The 20,573-nt window shown below is 43.9% G+C and overlaps 1 protein-coding gene across 1 annotated transcript in view; it reads left to right on the top strand.

Moving 5' to 3' along the window:
- The first annotated feature begins 9,140 nt into the window (after positions 1 to 9,140).
- GAB3 (GRB2 associated binding protein 3) overlaps positions 9,141 to 20,573 on the top strand; it is a 78,458-nt gene continuing 67,025 nt past the window's right edge. The window contains exon 1 of the mRNA XM_036415820.2: positions 9,141 to 9,254. Within this exon, the coding sequence (XP_036271713.1) occupies positions 9,183 to 9,254 (72 nt within the window). The 5' untranslated portion in view covers positions 9,141 to 9,182. The remainder of the gene's footprint in view (positions 9,255 to 20,573) is intronic.

The following is a 20,573-nucleotide window of genomic DNA, read 5'->3' as shown; positions in this document are numbered from 1 at the left end:
TATATATTTTATTGATTTTTTGACAGGAAGAGAGAGGGACAGAGAGTTAGAAACATCGATGAGAGAGAATCATCGATCAGCTGCCTCTTGCACAGCCCCTACTGGGGATGTGCCTGCAACCAAGGTACATGCCCTTGACCGGAATCAAACCTGGGACCCTTGAGTCTGCAGGCCGACGCTCTATCCACTGAGCCAAACCGGTTTTGGCTACCCTGTCTTCTTGATTGGCTGGCCTTCTCATTATTGAACACAGCCATAGGCAGCCCAAGCCCAACCAGAGGTTTCCCCGGTAACTCATATAGAAGGCAGTTGCTTTCACACTCAGAAAAGCACTTTGTATGTACCACGGTGGTCTAGGCCTCTAATTCACAGACTTCATTGAATAGTTGAACAAGAGGCGGGGAATATAGGAAGGCACAGCCCTCTTCCCTTATGATGGGCCTTTCACACACATGGAAGCTATCCCCGTGTGTATGTCCCTGATCCGGAAATTGGAGAAACATTTTATTTTCAAATTTTCTCTCTTTGCCCAGAAAATAAGGCAGCTGCATGGCCACTTTGCCCATACTACATAATTGAAATAGAAACTCTTCCATCATCGTGCACATTTATTTATTTATTTATTTATTTTTTATTAAACTTCAGAGGGAGAGGGAGAGATAGAAACATCAACAATGGGAGCCAATCATTGATCGGCTGCCTCCTGCACGCCCCCTACTGGGGACCTGGGCATGTGCCCTGACCAGGAATCGAACCGTGACCTCCTGGTTCATAGGTTGATGCTCAACCACTGAGCCACTTAGAATTAGAACTGCCAAACTAAACCTGTTGTAAATCAATAATAAATTGGGAAGCCACAAAGAGAATCCAGGTACTGAACACCACTTCCTTTTGAAAATATCTCTTCTCCCCAGGCTGGAGTGCCAAGAAGCTGGGACTGGGCTTGACAAAAGGAGAATGAAAGCCAAAACCGGTTTGGCTCAGTGGGTAGAGTGTCAGCCTGAGGACTGAAAGGTCCCAGGTTCAATTCTGGTCAAGGGCATGTACCTTGGTTGCGGATATATATATATATATATATATATATATATATATATATATATATATATATATATTTCATTGATTTTCCACAGAGAGGAAGGGAGAGGGATAGAGAGCTAGAAACGTCGATGAGAGAGAAACATCGACCAGCTGCCTCCTGCACCCCACCCCACCCCCCACTGGAGATACGCCCGCAACCAATATACAGTACATGCCCTTGACCAGATTCAAACCTGGGACCTTTCAGTCCGCAGCCCGACGCTCTATCCACTGAGCCAAACCGGTTTTGGCTCTCATCATGTTTCTAACTCTCTGTCCTTCTCCCTTCCTCTCCGTAAAAAATCAATTAAAATATTTTTTTACAAAATGAGGAACCTTTGTAACAATATGAACAATAAAGATTGATTAAAAAAAACCAAAAAAACAAAAAATAAAAAAATAAAAAAATAAAAAAAATAAAAAAATAAAAAAAAATAAAATATTTTTTTACAAAAGGAGAATGAAAATTGTCATATAAAGACATCATCTCTCCCATTTGGAAGAACAGGACACTCTCGAAGATGCAGAAATCATATCCTTAACCAACCTACCTGGTTAGCCTGGCGATGAATAGTGGGTAATTGCAGAAGTCATCAGGCTGTGACTCGAATGGAGGACTCTCTGGATGATGTTGTTTTCCTAGAACAAATCAACCCAGCCCCTGGCACCTGGTAAGCGGCTATTTGTCTGACAAATGCTCTTCTCTCTCGATCCCAATCAGCAGAGACGATCAGAATCAGCTCGCTTTCATGTGGCTGGAACAGAAGTCCAACTTTAGTGCCTTATCTCAGGGCTATATCTATCCTCCGGCTCCCTGTCATACTCCAGGGTGAATGGGACTTAATTGCGGAGCCAATCATGAACATCATGCTGGTCCGTTACATTGAAGACATTTTGCTTACTGGACCTGGTGCTCAAGAGATAGCAGAGCCGAAACCGGTTTGGCTCAGTGGATAGAGCGTCGACTTGGGGACTGAGGGGACCTGGGTTCGATTCCAGTCAGGGCATGTACCGTGGTTGCAGGCATATCCCCAGTGGGGGGTGTGCAAGAGGCAGCTGATCGATGACTCTCTCTCATCGATGTTTCTAACTATCTATCTCTCTCCCTTCCTCTCTGTACAAAATCAATAAAATATATTTAAGAGAGAGAGAGAGAGAGAGAGAGAGAGAGAGAGAGAGAGAGAGAGAGAGAGAGGGAGCGCCCTAGCTAGCTGGTTTGGCTCAGTGGGTAGAGCATTGTCCTGCAGACTGAATGGTCCTGGGTTTGATTCCAGTTAAGGGCACATGCCCAGGTTGTGGGGTTGATCCCCAGTGTGAGGTGTGCAGGAGGGAGCCGATCAATGATTCTCTCTCATCATTGATGTTTCTATCTCTCTCTCCCTCTCCATTTCTCTCTAAAATCAATACAAGTATATTTATTAAAAAGAGAGAGAGAGAGAGAGAGAGAGAGAGAGAGAGAGAGAGAGAGCAGCCGAAACCAGTTTGGCTCAGTTGTAGAGCGTCGGTCTTCGGACTGAAGGGTCCCAGGTTCGATTCCGGTCATGTACCTTGGTTGTGGGCACATCTCTGGTGGGGAGTGTGCAAGAGGCGGCTGATCGATGATTCTCTCTCATCGATGTTTCTGACTCTCTATCCCTCTCTCTTCTCCGTAAAAAAAAAAAAAAAAAAAAAAAATCAATAAAATATATATGTATTTTTTTAAAAAGAGAGCAAAATAGCTCTAGCTGGTTTGGCTCAGTGGATAGAGTGTAAGACCATGTACTGAAGGGTCCCAATTTCAATTCTGGTCAAGGGCACATACCTCGGTTGAGGGCTTGATCCCCTGTGCCAAACAGGGGCATGTACAGGAGGCAACCAATGTGTCTCTCTCACATGGATGTTTCTTTCTCTCTGACTCTCCCCCTCCCTTCCACTCTCTCTAAAAAAATAAAATCAATGGAAACACATATCCTTGGGTGAAGATTAAAAAAGAGAGTATAAATGCTTTATTGAGACACATGTATGCCAGGAGATGTGAGATAAAACCCATGAGAACTCAAGGAGCCTGACCCTCAATGATGTTTGGAGATGGTCTGGACCAGCGGTCACCAATCCGTGGACCACCAGTTGGCGACCGCTGGTCTGAACCATTGCGGGTATTCAGCAAGTTGCTGTACCTCATACCACCTACTGCTAAGAAAGAGGCACAGCGTGTGGTTGGCTTTTCAGATTCTTCAGACAACAAGCAATCCATAAGATCGCACGTTTTCGCCGGGACCGGTTTGGCTCAGTGGATAGAGCGTCGGCCTGGGGACTGAAGGGTCCCGGGTTCGATTCCGGTCAAGGGCATGTACCTTGGTTGAGGGCACATCCCCAATAGGGGGTGTGCAAGAGGCAGCTGATCGATGATTCTCTCTCATGGATGTTTCTAGCTCTCTATCCCTCTCTCTTCCTCTCTGTGAAAAATCAATAAAATATATTAAAAAAAAAAAAAAAAAAAAGATCGCACGTTTTCAGTGAGACCCAAGGTTAAAAAAAAAAAAAAAGCTAGGCAGCAGGTCCAATGCACTTGACCTTGATGATCACACAGGTTCAACATGCATAGAATCCTTTGACATACTGGGAGGCTACATGAAGTCTCTGGTAAATCCCAAGAGGACTAACAGTTAGTCCTCACCAGAGGATATTTTTCCATTGCTTGTATGAGAGTGGAAGGGAGGGAGGTAAGGGGAGAGAGAGAGAGAGAGAGAGAGAGAGAGAGAGAGAGAGAAAGAGAGAGAAAGAAACATTGATGTGAGAGAGACACATCAACTGGTTGCCTCCAGCACTTGCCCCGACTGGGGGGCAGGGAATGAACCCGCAACCCAGGTACCTGCTCTTGACTGGGAATCTAAGCCGAGACCCTTCAGTATATGGGCCAACTCTCTAACCACTGAGCACACTGGCCGGGGCATACCCTCAGAGTCTTGAAGCAAATCATGTCCTCTAGCACAAAAATGTACTTTCTTTTTGATCAGCAGCTTCTGGCTTGCTCCTGGGCTATGGTAAAGTGTGAATGATTGACCATGGGGCACCAAGGTGCCAGGACACCTCAGCTGCCCCTGGTAAACTGGGTGCTGACATCCTCTGCAAGTGGACTATTTGGGGCCAGGACTCCAGTAGGTCTGGAAAGCACACCAAAAGTTGCTTCAGCAAGTGGCTCTCATTTCTGTGGCCCCTACTGCCACGTGACACTCTTTCACGTGACACTCTTTCCTTTGATTCACACCTGTGACATCACTGGGAGTTCTACATGGCTAGGTAGGTAGATTGGTCAAGGTCTCAGAAGGAAGCAGATGGTAGACTCAGTGGATTGAACTGAGGAGAGTATAATGAGGTGTTTTTAAAAAAATATATATATTTTATTGATTTTATACAGAGAGGAAGGGAGAGGGATAGAGAGCCAGAAACATCGATGAGAGAGAAACATCGATCAGCCACCTCCTGCACACCCCCCACTGGGGATGTGCCAGAAACCAAGGTACATGCCCATGACCAGAATTGAACCTGGGACCCTTCAGTCCACAGGCCAATGCTCTATCCACTGAGCCAAACCGGTTTCAGCTAATGAGGAAATTTAAAAAAATTTATCTTTATTATTGAAAGAATTGCAGATGTCCCCTTTCTGCTCCCCCCATTGATGCCCTCTACCCCATTCCCCTCCCCTCCCCAGGACTTCCCTGCACTACTGCCTGGCCATGGGCTATGCATATATGTATATAAGTTCATTGGTTAATTTCTTCCCACTCCCCCACCCTTCCCTCTGAAACACATCCATCTGTTGCATGCTTCAATGTCTCTGGATCTGTTTTGTTCATTAGATTCCACATGTGAGAGCATGTGATGCTTGTCTTTCTCTGACTGGCTTCTTTCATTTAGCACAATACTCTCCAGGTGAGTATACAGAGGCACCAGCGAGCTGAAGGGAATCAGCAATGAGTGGTGAGGCTCCAGGGACTGGCATCAATTGACATGGTCCCAGCCACTGCCACTGCTATGTACTCAGCCTGCCCACATCAGAGACCAACACTGAGCCCCTATAAGGTAATATCCCCAGGGAGGGTCCAACTAGCCCCATGGTGACAGATTGATGGAATCAAACCACATTTATCTGGAAGGGGCAACAATTTGTACTCGCTTGAATAGGCACTTATTGTTATTATTATCATTATATATATATATATATATATATATATATATATATATATATAATTTTTTAAAAACATATTTGATTGATTTTTCACAGAGAGGAAGGAAGAGAGATAGAGAGCTAGAAACATCGATGAGAGAGAAACATTGACAAGCTGCCTCCTGCACACCCCCTACTGGGGATGTGCCCGCAACCAAGGTACATGCCCTTGACCGGAATCGAAACTGGGACCCTTCAGTCCGTAGACCAACGCTCTATCCATTGAGCCAAACTGGTTTCGGCTATTATTATATTTTTATTAATTTCAGAGAGGAAGGGAGACAGGAAGAAACATCAATGATGAAAAAGGATCATTGATCATACTGCTACTGGGGATCAAGCCCACAACCCAAGCATGTGCCCTTGACCAGAATCAAACCCAGGACCCTTCAGTCTGCAATCCGGTGCTCTATCCACTGAGCCAAACCAGGTAGAACTTTTTTTTTTTTATTGTTGTTTTGTTTCTGAATGTTCATAACTGTTTTATTTAGGATAGCGAAAAACTGGAAACCACCTCTATGTCCTTAACTGGAACAGTGAGCATACCCTGGAAAACCATACAACCCTCAAAAGGGACAAGCTGTGGACATCGCAACCATCAGGATGAATCTCCGGGGTACATGTTGAGAAAACCCAATCCCAAATGTTTCCAAATTATTCAACCCCATTTATACAACCTTCTTGAAATTCCAAAACTGGAGAGATGACAAACAGATCAGGGGTTGCTAGGGATTGGGGTGGCGGCTGGAGGGGTCGGCGTGGCTCTAACAGGGTAATTAGATGGACATCCTGATGGTGATGGGACAGTTGTGTCCAGACTGTAGCGGCGGTCACACAAAAGCCACACATGAGATGATACATAACTAAGATGTAACCATTGAGGAAAACAGGGTGAAGGGTCCCTCTATCTTTGCAACTTCCTGTGAATCTGTAATTTCAAAACGAATAGGGGAAAAAAGTGATAGCTCTAAATGCAAATTGGAACCCTGGAATGGATCCTGAAATTGAGAGGGGACATTAGAAAAACTGGTAGCCCTAACCAGTTTGGCTCAGTGGATGGAGCGTCGGCCTGCGGACTGAAGGGCTCCAGGTTCGATTCCAGCCAAGGGCATGTTCCTTGGTTGCGGGCACATCCCCAGTAGGGGGTGTGTGGGAGGCAGCTGATTGATGTTTCTCTCTCATTGATGTTTCTAACTCTCTATCCCTCTCCTTTCCTCTCTGTGAAAAATAAATAACATATATTAAAAAAAAAAAAAAGACGTGAAAGTGGATGTGACTATTCTCGAATAATCTTCTCTCAAGTTGCCTCTTTCCATCCCCACAGCTTTGAGCTCCGCTGGTCCCACCATAGGATGCTTCTACCAGAGCCTCAGCATAGAGGCTGAGATTTCCACCTGGCCATTGAGGCTCCTTTTTGCTGTTAATACATTTTTATTGCTATCAGAGAGGAAGGGAGAGGGAGAGAGAGATGGAAACATCAATGATGAGAGAGGATCATGGATCGGCTGCCTCCTGCATGCCCCACACTTGGGGATCGAACCCGAAACCAGGGCATGTGCCCTTGACCGGAATCGAACCAGCGACCCTTCAGTCCACAGGCCAACGCTCTACCCACTGAGCCAAACCAGCTAGGGCAGCCATTGAGGCTTCTTTATGCCATTGAACCAAAAGGCAAACTAGGATCTACTGAGCCAGCTTGGACAGTTGATGTTGACTACCCTATGGACACCGGGTTGCTGGTAAACAATAGAAGAAGGCTATGTCTTTTATTTTTATGTTTTAAAAATATATTTTATTGATACTTTACAGAGAAAAGGAAGGGAGAGAGATAGAGAGCCAGAAACGTCAACGAGAGAGAAACATCGACCAGCTGCCTCCTGCACATCCCCCACTGGGGATGTGCCCGCAACCGATGTACATGCCCTTGCCCAGAATTGAACCTGGGACCTTTCAGTCCCGGTCTCGGCAGAAGGCTGTCTTGAATCCATAGTATCCCCACATCCTACTGCTATGTTCAGGCAAGAACACTGAGCATTCAGACCCAATGGGTGTAAAGGTTTGGGGCACTCCCCAGATGGACACTTCTGACCAGCTGAGGTCCTGGTTGCAGAGCAAAGGGGGTGGGGGGAGGGACAGGGAGCGTAGTGGGAGGAGGAAGTTATCAAAACCAGTTCTAGAAATGAGGATCGTAGTACCCGTGTGTGTAAATTTTCCTAATCTTTCTTCTCTCTCCATCTTAGTATACACGTAAGGAAAGGTCGATAGAGGTTATAGAATATTGAGGTAGGGTGGTGTCTGAACTAGAAGATGAACCCTAGAAGTGACTGTTTTAAGAAGTGCTTTTGTGTGTGTGTGTGTGTGTGTGTTAATCCTCAGCTGAGGATGTTTTCCCATTGATTTTAAAAAATATAGTTCATTGCCATAATCGGTTTGGCCTCAGTGGATAGAGCGTCAGCCCATGGACTGAGGGGTCCCAGGTTTGATTCCGGTCATGTTCCTTGGTTGCGGGCACATCCGTAGTGGGGGATGTGCAGGAGTCAGCTGATTGATGTTTCTCTCTCATTGATGTTTTTAACTCGCTATCCCTCTCACTTCCTCTCTAAAAAAATCAATAAAATATATCTTTAAAAATATATATTTCATTGAGTTTTTACAGAGAAGAAGGGAGAGGGATAGAGAGTTAGAAACACGGATCAACTGCCTCGTGAATACTCCTTACTGGGGATGTCCTCACAACCAAGGTACACGCCCTTGAGCTGAATCAAACCTAGGACCCTTCAGTCTGCAGGCCAGTGCTCTATCCACTGAGCCAAACTGCTAGGGCTCCATTGATTTTTAGAGAGAGTGGAAGGGAGAGGGAGAGACAGAGAAACATCCATGTGAGAGGGACACATCTTTGGTTGCCTCCTGCACCCACCCCGACCAGGGCCAGGGAACCTGCAACCGAGGTACATGCCCTTGACCAGAATCGAACCCGGAACCCTTCAGTCCTATCCACTGAGCCAAACCAGCTAGGGCAGTAATGCTTTTTAAAGTAGGTTTTTCCATCTGAATCTCTTAGGCAAGAAAGGGGTGGTGGTGGTGGTGGTTTAAAGGTTCTTTCTGAGTCTTTTCTTTCTTTTTTTAGGTTCATTTTTTATTGTTGACAGTATTACAGATGTCCCCTATTTCCTTCCCCCTTCCCTCCCTCCCCCCAGTGCCTGCCTCACCCCAGGCCCCCACCACGCTATTGTCTGAGTCCAGGGGCCATGCATATATGCATACAAGGTCTTTGGCTAATCTTTTCCCGTCCCCCACACCCCACACCCCGCTTTAGGGTCGCCCGTTTCCTGGCTGAGTCTTTTGTTTCTCAAAAATCACCTTAAAATGAGTATCCCCAAATGCCATTTGAAAGCACCACTTTTCTGCAAACAGCCCAGCGGCTCAGGGAGGTCATTCACTGCCTGGCTATATGCATGGCAGGTGCGAAGCCCAGGTTTTAGCTTCAGGGACTCCGGGGCGCCTGCACCGGCCCTTTTGACGTGACTGGTGGCCGGTGGGGGCGAGGGCGCGGGGGACAGTTGCGCGCTGCGCTCCCCTTAGGTGGAGGGGCTCCTTCCGAGCGCTCTCCGGGGGTCCGGCCCCAGGCACTGGGCTGGGCTCTTGCTCGAAGGGGCTCCCCGGGCTCAGCCGCCTGCTTCCCCCGCTGCCTCGCGCCGCGGGCGGTGGCGCCCGTCCCCGCGGGGGGGGTGCGGGGGGGGGAGCGGCCGGAGGCGGGGGTCGCGGGGCCGCACGGGGCGGCGCTGGGCGGGCGGGCGGGCGCTGGGCCCGCCCCGTCGGAATCCCTGGCCCGACTTCCTCCTGCCGAGGCCGGCCGACCCAGCTGGAGGAAGGGGCGGCGGCGGCGGCAGCGGCCACGATGAGCGCGGGCGACGCTGTGTGCACCGGCTGGCTCGTCAAGTCGCCCCCCGAGAGGAAACTGCAGCGCTACGTGAGTAGGGGCGCCAGCCGCCCACCCTCGCGTCTCGGGGTCCCCGCCCGCGGGGTGGCCGCCGGGAGCCCCGGGCTTGTCTGCGCCCCAAACGGCAGCCGCTCCCAGCTCCCGGGGCTGCAGGCGAGGCCGATCCACCGAAAGCGAAATCGCACGTCGAGCCAGTGTCCCGGCGGCGGGCAGGGGCCCGGGGACTCGCGATCGCGGGGCCGGCAGCTCCGATCGCCGCGGACCCGAGGGGAGGAAGGCGGGCTGGGGCTGCAGCGCCGGGCTCGGTGCACGAGCGGCCGGAGGGAGAGAGACATCGCGACTGAATCCCCCGTCCCCGGAGAGAGAGAGGGGTGGCCCCGAGTCCCATTGCCCGGCGAGGAGGACAGGGCAGGGGGTAGGGAGAAGCCCGGCGAGGAGGACAGGGCAGGGGGTAGGGAGAAGCCCGGCGGGACCGGGCCTGCCTTCCACTTGGACCGTAAGGAGTGCTCTCCCTGTAGTTGTCATCGGACACTCCTATCTGGAACCTTCCACGGAGTGTAACTCGTTTCTCATGCTGTCTCTTCTCAGCTTTTTCTTTATGCTGACACGTCGCTTTCCCCCCGCCCCAGTACCAGCAGGAACCGTGGACTTCTGCTAGTGAGCAATAAGGGAAGGACACATCTCCCTACCAGCACATCTACCCAAGTCCATTACCATGTTAAATGCACTGCGCACCGCTCGGGCGCTCATTATCTCCATCAGCACCCTCGGCATAAGGTCTTAAAAACATTCCCCTTCAAGACTTGATTGCTACTGAATGTTCTTCATCCATTAGGAAGAGCCACTTCAGTCCTCAGGGACTTGCATATAAATAGATACCAGGGCTGGCTTTTTTTAGGCTGGGAGTAGCCTGATGGATCCATGTTGTTCAGAATTCCCAATTTCTCTGCAAGTCCGGAGCAGGGTGCTAGCAACACACACACACACACACACACACACGCACGCACATACACGCACACACACACTCATGTCTGCCCCGCTCCCCAGCAGCCCACCCACAAATCTCTTGTGTATGGCATCGTCCCAAACTGGTGTCCGAGTTGCAGCCAATTCCCCCACTGTTTTCCTTGCTACGTTTATGAGGCACATACTGTGTGGAAGTGGAGGAGGTGGGATTAGAAGCGAACTTGAAGCGTGGATGTATACTCTCCCTTGATCCTATAAGGCCCCATTCCCCACCTGACCCTATGCTAGACGGTATCCTCTTGGGAGTCTACGGAAAGGTGTTTCTTTTCTTTCTTTTCTTTTCTTTAATTAATTAATTAATTTATTGTTGTTGTTGTTTATTCTGCTGAGCAACAGTTGGCGGGAACGTTGTTCTGCTCAGCGCGCAGATGTCCCAGATCCGATGTATACATTCGGGGATTTCTCAGCTGGCCTCCCAGGGTGCCCCTTCTTGATTCTTTCTGAGCCCCCCAAGTCCGCAAACACAAGGTCCAACATCTCGCAGCCTCTGAACCACCCAGCTGCTTCCCTCAAAAACAACAGTGAAGCTGTTTTGCAGACTCACTGATATTCAAAGGAGGCGAGAGAGGAAAACCTGCCGCCCCCCCCCCCCCCCCCCGCGATCTTTCTGGCCAAGTGAGTTTGTCCCAGTGGGGGGTGCTTACCAGGCCGGCTTGGGGTGGTTTCCTGGCCGCCCTTGGGGATGGGAGGCGTTTTGAGGTGTATTCGGTATTTTCAGAGTGTCCCCTTTCTTCAGTAGATGATGCAGAAAGATGGGGGACCTGGAGGGCAAAGTTGATGGACTATTTCCCCCCCAGTCCTGCTTTGTATCTTGTCCAGCCCAAACTGGCTTAGGAAAGTTGCTTAGTATTTCATCAACGCTGGGAAGGCGTGAGGGCCTCTACCTTTTAACAGACGTGCTTCATTCTTTTGGGGTGAACGGAGGGGGGACAAGTGCGGACTTTGGACAGTTTGCGGCATTGGGAGGATGGAGTGGTGATAGAGGAGAGACTTAAGACACAAGAGTGCCATGTCACCAACACCCAAAGACGTAACCCTGAGCCTTTTAGCCCAGGCTTGGGGGTGTCTTTTCATTAGGGTCATAGCCTTAGTCCTGCTATTTTGTTGCAAGGTGTCTGGAGCATACATACACCTCAGTCCCCTTCCTCTCATTTCTAAGCCCTGCAGGAACCGCTGGTGGCCACTAGATGGCGACCGCGTGTCAGTTCAACGGGGCTATTATTCACAGCCAACTTTAATTAAGATCTTGTCATGTCCTTTTAATTGAGCGCCAGCTCTGAGCCAGGCCCTGTGGCACGGGCTGGAGATCCAGAGGAAGAAAGGCTTGCTCCCTGACCTCGATAACGCCACAATCTGCCATTTGTACCACAATATCACATAACAAAGCGAGTGTGTCGCACAACCAGGGCAAGCAGCACGCCTGCAATGTCTGTTAACTTACAAATGGAAGCCGAGTCTGTTTTCAGTTAAGTCTTTCGGTCCAAGGTAAGCTCGTGCCTCACCCTCCGACTCCATGAGGCAAGTCATTTCTATCACTGCTCTCTGAAAAGATGGTTGATGCTTTGCTTTTGTCTTCTTGGTTTCACCAAGTAATATAGGACTAGATCCTTGTCAAAAGGTAACCAGTCTAGGACTAACTAGAGCCACAAGTAAAAGGCCCTCTTTAGCTTCCCTCCATATGCTACCTATTTTGTGCACCGCTCCTTATCCTACCCCTTTCCCCAGGGATAACAACTGTTAGCAGTTTAGCGAGTATCATCCTAGAAAAATTTCTCCCAAAGATATAATTTTCTTTTTTGCACACATGAGATCATGCTGTAAAATTGTCCACCAATATTTTTTTTCTTCACAACACTGGACATCTCCAGATTAGAGTATATAAATTTACTGCATTCTCTTCAACCAGTGCTCAATATTCCTTGTAGTAGATGGAACAGAATTTAACAGTTTCTCTGTTGATGAACATTTGCCTTTTCTCAATTTTAAAGAGCAATGATGATACAATTATAATGACTGAAATTTATTGAATGCTTGCATGTGCCAGGCACGAAGCTAAGGACTGCACTTATTTTATCCCAGTCTGTCTTCCAAGTCTTTTTATCTCTGCGTACAAGTTCTTTGTGGCAATATAATTTGAAAATATTTCCCACCAGGCTATAGTTTGTTTTTTCATCCTATTTATTCTATCTTTTCTAGAACAAAGATTTGAAAATTTTGATCAAGTCCAATTTATCAAACGTTCTTTTATGGATTATATTTTTAGTGTCAAATCTAAGAACTCTTTGCCTAGTCCTAGACCCTGAAGACTTTTCTCCTACGGTTTCCCCCCTAAAAGTTTTATTTAGTTATTTAGTTATTTCTTTCTCCTCCTCTTCCTCCTTCGCCTCTTCCTCCTCCTCCTCACCTGAGGATATTTTTTCACTGATTTTTAGAGTGGAAGGGAGAGGGAGAAAAGCATCGGTGGGAGAGAGAAACATAGATTGGTTGCCTCCTGCTCATGCCAGACCAGGACTGGAGATTGAGCCTGCAACCAAGGTACATGCCATTTACAGGAATCGAACCTGGGACCCTTCAGTCTGCAGGCCCATGCTCTATCCACTGAGCCAAACTGGCTAGGGCTATGCTTATGTTTTTAAAATCTGTATTGTTGAGAAGATTACAGATGTCTACCCTTTCCCCTCCCATTGCCCCTCTCCATCTGGTTCCTGCCCCACCCCAGGCCTTTACCACCCTATTGTCTGTGCCTATGGGTAATGCATATATGCATGTAAGTTCTTTGGTTAATCTCTTCTCATTCCCCTCCCCCCCCTTAAAAGTTTTATATTTAGATCAGTGACCTATTTGAGTTAAATTTTGTAAAAGCTGTGAGGTTGATGTTGTTCATTTTCTTGTAAAGCAATTTTATTTCTTCCAGTACCATATAATGAATAGCCTCTACTGTTGGAATTTTGTTAAAAAGAATGAATTGGTCATACTAATGTAGGTCTGTGTATTCTCTAGTCTGTTCATTGATCTCAAGACGATACCTTTATAACAAATCCTGAATCCAGGCAGTTTTATCCCTCCAACTTTACTTTTGAAAGTTGTTTTAACTATTCTAGGTCCTTGGTCTTTTTATATCAATTTTAGAATTAATTTATTGTGCTCACTTTGGCAGCACATACTAGAATTAGTTTATCAGTCGATTTTTTATTTCCTGAAAAAACTAAATGTATTCAGTAATCTAGTAAAAGTTGTGATCATAAGTATCCATCAGTATAAAAGTACAAAACAGATTTGTAGATTTCTAATCTACTAATACAAAGGTTATGACTGCATACATACAGTACATCCGACAGGGGAGGAGAGGCGGAAGAGAGAAAAGAAGATTGGTTGAGGTCTAATAATGATCCATATTATGTATATTCTAGCACCAATACTACAGCCAAGTTAGAGAGAGGAGAGAGAGAGAGAGAGAGAGAGAGAGAGAGAGAGAGAGAGAGGGGGAACGAGAGAGAGAATGAGAGAGAACCATTTCAAAATAACTCAGGAGGAAGATGATAATGAATGGCTGGGACTCTTATACCTTAAAGATTGTGGAGGAGCCAACCCACTCGCTATGTAATCTGTGCATATAGTGGCTTGGAGTTTTATCAGGTGATTGTTGTATAATATATTAACCTTGTATTCTGCAACCTTGCTAACTCACTAATTCTAGTAGCCTTGTTTACAGTTAGAACCTGTGGTACTGTCTGTGCTACACAGAAATGTTGTCAGCAGCCATCCTTTATCCTGATTTTACTGGGAAACCATTCAGTCTTTTACTTTTTAAAAAATATATATTTTATTGATTTTTTTCACAGAGAGGAATGGAGAGGGAGAGGAATAGAGAGTTAGAAATATCAATGAGAGAGAAACATCGATCAGCTGCCTCCTGCACACCCCCTACTGGGGATGTGCCCTCAACCAAGGTACATGCCCTTGACCAAAATCGAACCTGGGACCCTTCAGTCCACAGGCTGACACTCTATCCACTGAGCCAAACCAGCCAGGGCTGAAGGTACTTTTTATCAAGTTTCCTTGTATTGCTAGTTTGCCGAGACTTTAAAAAAAATCATGAATTGCGTCTATAAAAATGCTGATATGCTTTTTTTCTGTCTGTTACTATGGTGAATTATTCTGAAATTTGCATATTGAGCCAGCCTTGAACTTCTGGGATAAGCTCCACTGGGTTGTAATATATTATCCTTTGCATATACTCCTGGATTTAATTTGCTAATATTTTGCTGAGGACATTTATGTCTTTGTGTATGAGGCATATGGGTCTGTAGTTTTCCTCTTTTGTGTTATCTTTTGACTGATTTTGATATTAGCATAATGCTCGCCTCAAAATGAATATAGAGAAATGTTCTTACCTCTTCTATTTTCTGAAAGATATTGTGCAGAATCGGTATTCCTTCTTCTTTAAATGTTTGATTAAAGTCACCATTTTTAACAAATGAAATGGATTAGAAGTTTATTATAGCAGAGCTTTTATTTACTTTTAAAAATTTTCTTCAAGATTACTTTTTTAAATTGAATTTATTTGGGTGCCATTGATTCACAAAAAAATTCACCACTGAAATTATCTGGACCTGCACTTTTTTTTGTGAGACAATTATTAACTATAATCTCTATTTCTTTAACAGATATAGAGCTATTCAGGTTATGCATAGCTTCTTTTTTAAAAAAAATATATTTTATTGATTTTGTACAGAGAGGAAAGGAGAGAGATAGAGAGCTAGAAACATCGATGAGAGAGTCATCGATCAGCTGCCTCTTGCACACCCCCTACTGGGGATATGCCCGCAATCAAGGCACATGCCCTTGACCAGAATCGAACCCGGGGCCCTTCAGTCCCCAAGCCGATGCTCTATCCATTGAGCCAAACCGGTCCCGGCTATGCATAGCTTCTTTAAAAACATATTTTAATATGTTTTTTTTTATTTCAAAGAGTAAGGGAGAGGGAGAGAGAGAGAGATAGACACATCAGTGATGAGAGAATCATCAGATTGGCTGCCTTCTGCACGCCCCCTACTGGGGATTGACTCTGAAACCCTGGGCATGTACGCTGACCTAGAATGAAATCATGACCTCCTGGTTCCTAGGTCCACACTCAACCTCTGAGTTACACCGGCCAGGCTATCCATAGCTTCTTGAATGGGCTTTGGTAGTTTTATGTTTTTCAAGGATTTTCTCTAATCCAGTTCTTGCATTTATTGGCACAAATATGTTTATTATATTCCCTTATTATTCTTTAATGTCTGTAGAATCTGTAGTGATGGCTCCTCTTTCATTTCTGACACTGTAGTTTATTTCTTCTCTACTTTTTTTTTTCTTTTCCCTGAACCGTTTGGCTAGACTTCTATCAATTTCACTGATATCTAAGAACCAGCCTTTGGTTTCATTGATCTTCTCTATTGATTTTCTGCTTTAAATTTTATTGATTTATCTCTTATCTTTACTATTTACTTTCTTGTGATTGTTTTGGGGTTGATTGCATCTCTTCTTTATCTAGTTTCTTTAGGGGGAAACTTAAATGACTGATTTGAGGTCTTTCTTATTTTTCAATATAAGCATTTTTCCCCCAGTATAAGCATTTACTATTATAAACTTCATTCTGAGCACTGCTTTAGATGCATCCCACAAAATTTGATATACTGATCTATTATGTTTTCATTTTAATTCCTTTAACATATTATTTTTTAAAAATACATTTTTCATTGATTTCAGAGAGGAAGGAAGAGGGAGAGAGATAGAAACATCCACGATGACCAGAATCGAATATGGGACCCTTCAGTTCGCAGGCCAACGTTCTATCCATTGAGCCAAACCAGTCAGGGCTTGACATATTCTTTAATGTCCCTCTGAGATTTCCTCTTTGATCCAAGGATTGCTTATAAGTATTTTTAACTTTCAAATATTGGTGGATTTTCTAGACTATCTTTCTGTTATTAATTTCTAGTTAAATTCCATTATGGTCTAATGGAATTTACAGAACAAACTGTATGAGTTCTAGTCTTTAGAATTTGTTACGTTTATATTATGACCCACAATATAGTTTCATTTGGTGAATATTACATGTGCACTTGAAAAAAATGTGTATTATTCTTGTGTGGAGTATTCTATAAATGCTACTTAGATCGTGTTGGTTGATAGTGCTTTTTAATTGAATTTATTAGGATGACATTGGTTAACAATATTACATAGGTTTCAGAGGTATAATTCTATAATACATCATCTGTACATTATATTATATATTTAATACCCCAAGCCAAGTCTTCCATCACCGTTGATACTCCCTTTACCTTCTCTTACCTCTCCCCACCCCGTCACCTTTTTCACACAGCTCCCCTCTGACAGCTGCCACTCTATTCAGTCTATTCTCTGTATCTCTGAGTCTGTTTCTATTTGGTTTGTTTATTTTGTTCATTAGATTCCACATATAAGTGAAATCCTATGGCATTTGTCTTTCTCTGACTGGCTTATTTCACTTAGCGTAATACTCTCCAGGCCCATCCATGCTGTTGCAAAGGTAAGAAAGATGTCCTTCGTTTTTACACTGAGTAATATTCCTTTATGTAAATGAAGCTTTCCCCCCCACTCACCTACTGATGGGCACTTGGACTGTTTCCAGATCTTGGCTGTTGTAAATAACACTGCAGTGAACATAGGGGTACAAATATTCTTTTGAATCAGTGTGTTTTGTGTTTCTTTGGATTCATTCCCAGAAATGGAATCACTGAGTCATAATGTAGTTCCATTTTTAATTTTTTGAGATAATTCCATACTGCTTTCCTCAGGTGCTGCACCGGTCTGCATTCTCATCAGCAGTGCATGAGGGCTCCCTTTTCTCCACTTCCTCGCTAGCACTTGTTAGTTGTTCATTTATTGATGCTAGCTAGTCTGACAGGTGTTAGGTGGTACCTCATTGTGGTTTGTGTTTCTCTGATGATGAGTGACATTGAGCATCTTTTCATAACATCAAACTAAAATGTTTTTGCACAGCAAAGGAAACCAACAAAATGAAAGACACAAAGCACTGATTGAATGGGAGAACATATTTGCCAATGATAGTGTTGTTTAGTTCTTTTATATCCTCACTATTTTTGTCTGCTTATTTTTATTATCAATTATTGAGAGAGGGGTGTGAAAGTTTCCCCCTATAACTATGGACTTGTCCATTTCTCCTTTCAGTTCTATTTGTGTGTTTTAAAAAAATATATTTTATTGACTTTTTCGCAGAAAGGGAGAGGGAGAGTTAGAAACATCTATGATATCAGCCACCTCCTGCAACCCCCCACTTGGGATGTGCCCGCAACCAAGGTACATGCCCTTGACTGGAATCGAACCTGGGACCCTTCAGTCTGCAGGCTGATGCTCTATCCACTGAGCCAAACCGGTCATGGCTCTATTTGGTTTTGCATCATGTATTTTGATGTTCTGTTGTTAGTTGAAGATATTTAGAATTATTAGATTTTCTTGAATAATGGACTTTTTCATTAATTAATGTTTGTATTTATCCCTGATGCTGTGTGCTGGCATGGTATACCTTTTTTCATTCTTTTACTTCTAACTTAGATGTGTTTATATATATATATATATTTTAATATATTCTATTGATTTATTTTTTTATTTTATTTTTTTACAGAGAGGAAGGGAGAGGGATAGAGAATTAGAAACATCGATGAGAGAGAAAAACATTGATCAGCTGCCTCCTGCACACCCCCTTCTGGGGATATGCCCGCAACCAAGGTACATGCCCTTGACTGGAATTGAACCTGGGACCTTTCAGTCCGCAGCTGATGCTCTATCGGTCTATCCACTGAGCCAAACCAGTCAGGGCTGTCTTTATATTTAATGTGAGTTTCTTATACACAGCATATAGTTGGGTCTTGCTTTCTTATGCATTTCTACCCTCTTTATTTTAATTGGAGTATTCATTCACATAAAATGTGAATTTTGAAATATTAAAATCTATCAATGCTAGCTGTTTTCTATTTGTTTTATCTGTTCTTTGTTTCTTTTGTTCTATTTCTACCTCATCAGGTTAATTGAGCTTTTTTTTTTTATTATTCTCTTTTATCAACAAACATAAATTATAACATTTTTAGTAATTGCCCTGGAGCATAAAATATACATTTTGAATTAATTGGAGTCTTCCTTTAAATAATATACCACTTCATGAGCAGTGTGAAGACCTTATAACAGTACATTCCCAATTCTATCCTTATATTCTTTGGACTATTGTTGTCATGTATTTTATTTTTACATATGCTACAAATACATGACAGATTGCTATTAATTTTGGTTTAGATGATTATCTTTTGAAGCAATTAAAAATAAGGAAAAAATCAAATTTACTGTCCTTTGTTTATTCTATTTCTAGCATTCTTTATTTTTTGTAGGTTCAAGTTTCTGTCTGGTGTCATATTCCTTCTGCCTAAAGAACTTCCTCTAATATTTCATGTGGTTTGTCTGCTGGCAATGAATGTTCTTAGTATGATGGTTTGTCTGAGAATTATCCCTATTTTGAAAATATTTTCACTGGGCATGAAATTCTGGGTTGACTTTTTTTTTTCTTTCAGCACCTTAAAGATGTCTTTTGTCTTCCATTTTCTACAGTATTTAGGATAGTGGCTGTTTTCCAAAGCTTCTCTCTCAATCTCTGCATGCCCTTCAATTTTAGGTTTTCCTTTTGTATTTTCATTCTACCGTCTTGCTAGTTATCTCATTTATTTAATTTTTCTTCTTTTCTGTCCTGTTTTGGATTACTTAAATTTTGTAATTCCATTTTATCTTCTATGTTGGCTATACCTATTTATTTATTTATTTATTTATGTATTTTAATAGTGGCTGTGTTAGAGGATTGGTATAACTGTTTAAAAAAAAAATATATATATATATATATATATTTTTTTTTTTTAATTGATTTTAGAGAGGAAGGGAGAGAGATAGATAGAAATATCAATGATCAGAATCATTGATCAGCTGCCTCCTGTATGCCCCTACTGGGGATCAAGCCCACAACCCAGGCATGTGCCCTTGGCCAGTATCGAACCCAGGACCCTTCGTTCTGCAGGCTGATGTTCTAACCACTGAGCCAAACCAGCCATGGCTCCAGTGGTTTTTAAAGACAGCTTTATTGAGGTACACACACATATACACACACAGGCACGCACACATGTGTGCTTAAGAAGTCATCTATTGTACATATACACTGAGTGGCCAGATTATTACAATATGATCTCTGAACACATAATAATCTGGCCACTCAGTGTGCGTGTGCGTGTGCGTGTGCGTGTGCGTGTGTGTGTGTGTGTGTGTGTGTGTGTTAGAGGCCCGGTGCATGAATTTGTGCATGGGTGGGGTCCGGCCAGCCTGGCCAGGGGGAGGAGACATGGGTGGTTGGCCGGTCTGCCTGCTGGTCAAACTCCTGGTGAAGGGGACAATTTGCATTTTAGCCTTTTATTATATAGGATATGCTCTGAGAGGCTAGATGATTATGCATTCCAAGATCATAATAATCTGGCCACTCAGTGTATAGTTGGGTGCTTTTTAGTAAATCTATTGCTATGCAACCATTACAACAGGACAGTTTTACACCGTTTCTACCCCCTCAAAGTTTTCCTTGGCCTATTTTCAGTCAATCCCCACTCCCCCATCTAGCCCCAGGAAAGAGCTAATATGTTTTCTGTCTCTAGATTTGCATTTTCTGATAATTTCATAAAAGGGAATAATAGAATATATGGTGTTTAGTGTCTTCTTTCCCTTATCCTTGACCACATGAGAGCCAGTGCTCTGTCTGAAAGTGGATCCTGAGGCCATTGATTTGAGACCTTACTTATTGTCTAATATAGGTATTTAGCGCTATGAAAAATAACTAAAATATATATTGTATGTTGATAGTATTATAGATATCTCCCATTTAGTGCCATGAATTTCTCCCTTGGCACTGCTTTAGTGGCATTCCACAAATTCTGGTATGTTGTGTTTTCATTTCTATTTACTTCAAGATATTTTCCAATTTCCCTTGTTATTTCTTCTGTGACCTATGTGTTATATTTGGTTTTTAGTTCTAATTTCATTTCATTGCGGTTAAACAACATACTTCGTATGATTTTCATCTTTGTAAATTTGTTGAGACTTGACCTAGCATATGGTCTATCTTGGTAAATGTTCTGTGTGCACTTGAAAAGAATGTACATTTTGTTGTTGTTGGGTGGAGCGTTCTATAAATATCAATTAGGTCAAGTTGGTTAGTAGTGTTATTCGGTTCTATATCCTTGTTTACTTCCTTCTGTC

The sequence above is a fragment of the Pipistrellus kuhlii genome, unplaced genomic scaffold (genome assembly GCF_014108245.1).
Source record: "Pipistrellus kuhlii isolate mPipKuh1 unplaced genomic scaffold, mPipKuh1.p scaffold_m20_p_51, whole genome shotgun sequence".
NCBI classification, from domain to species: domain Eukaryota; kingdom Metazoa; phylum Chordata; class Mammalia; order Chiroptera; family Vespertilionidae; genus Pipistrellus; species Pipistrellus kuhlii.
This window is presented reverse-complemented; position numbering and strand designations above follow the sequence as displayed.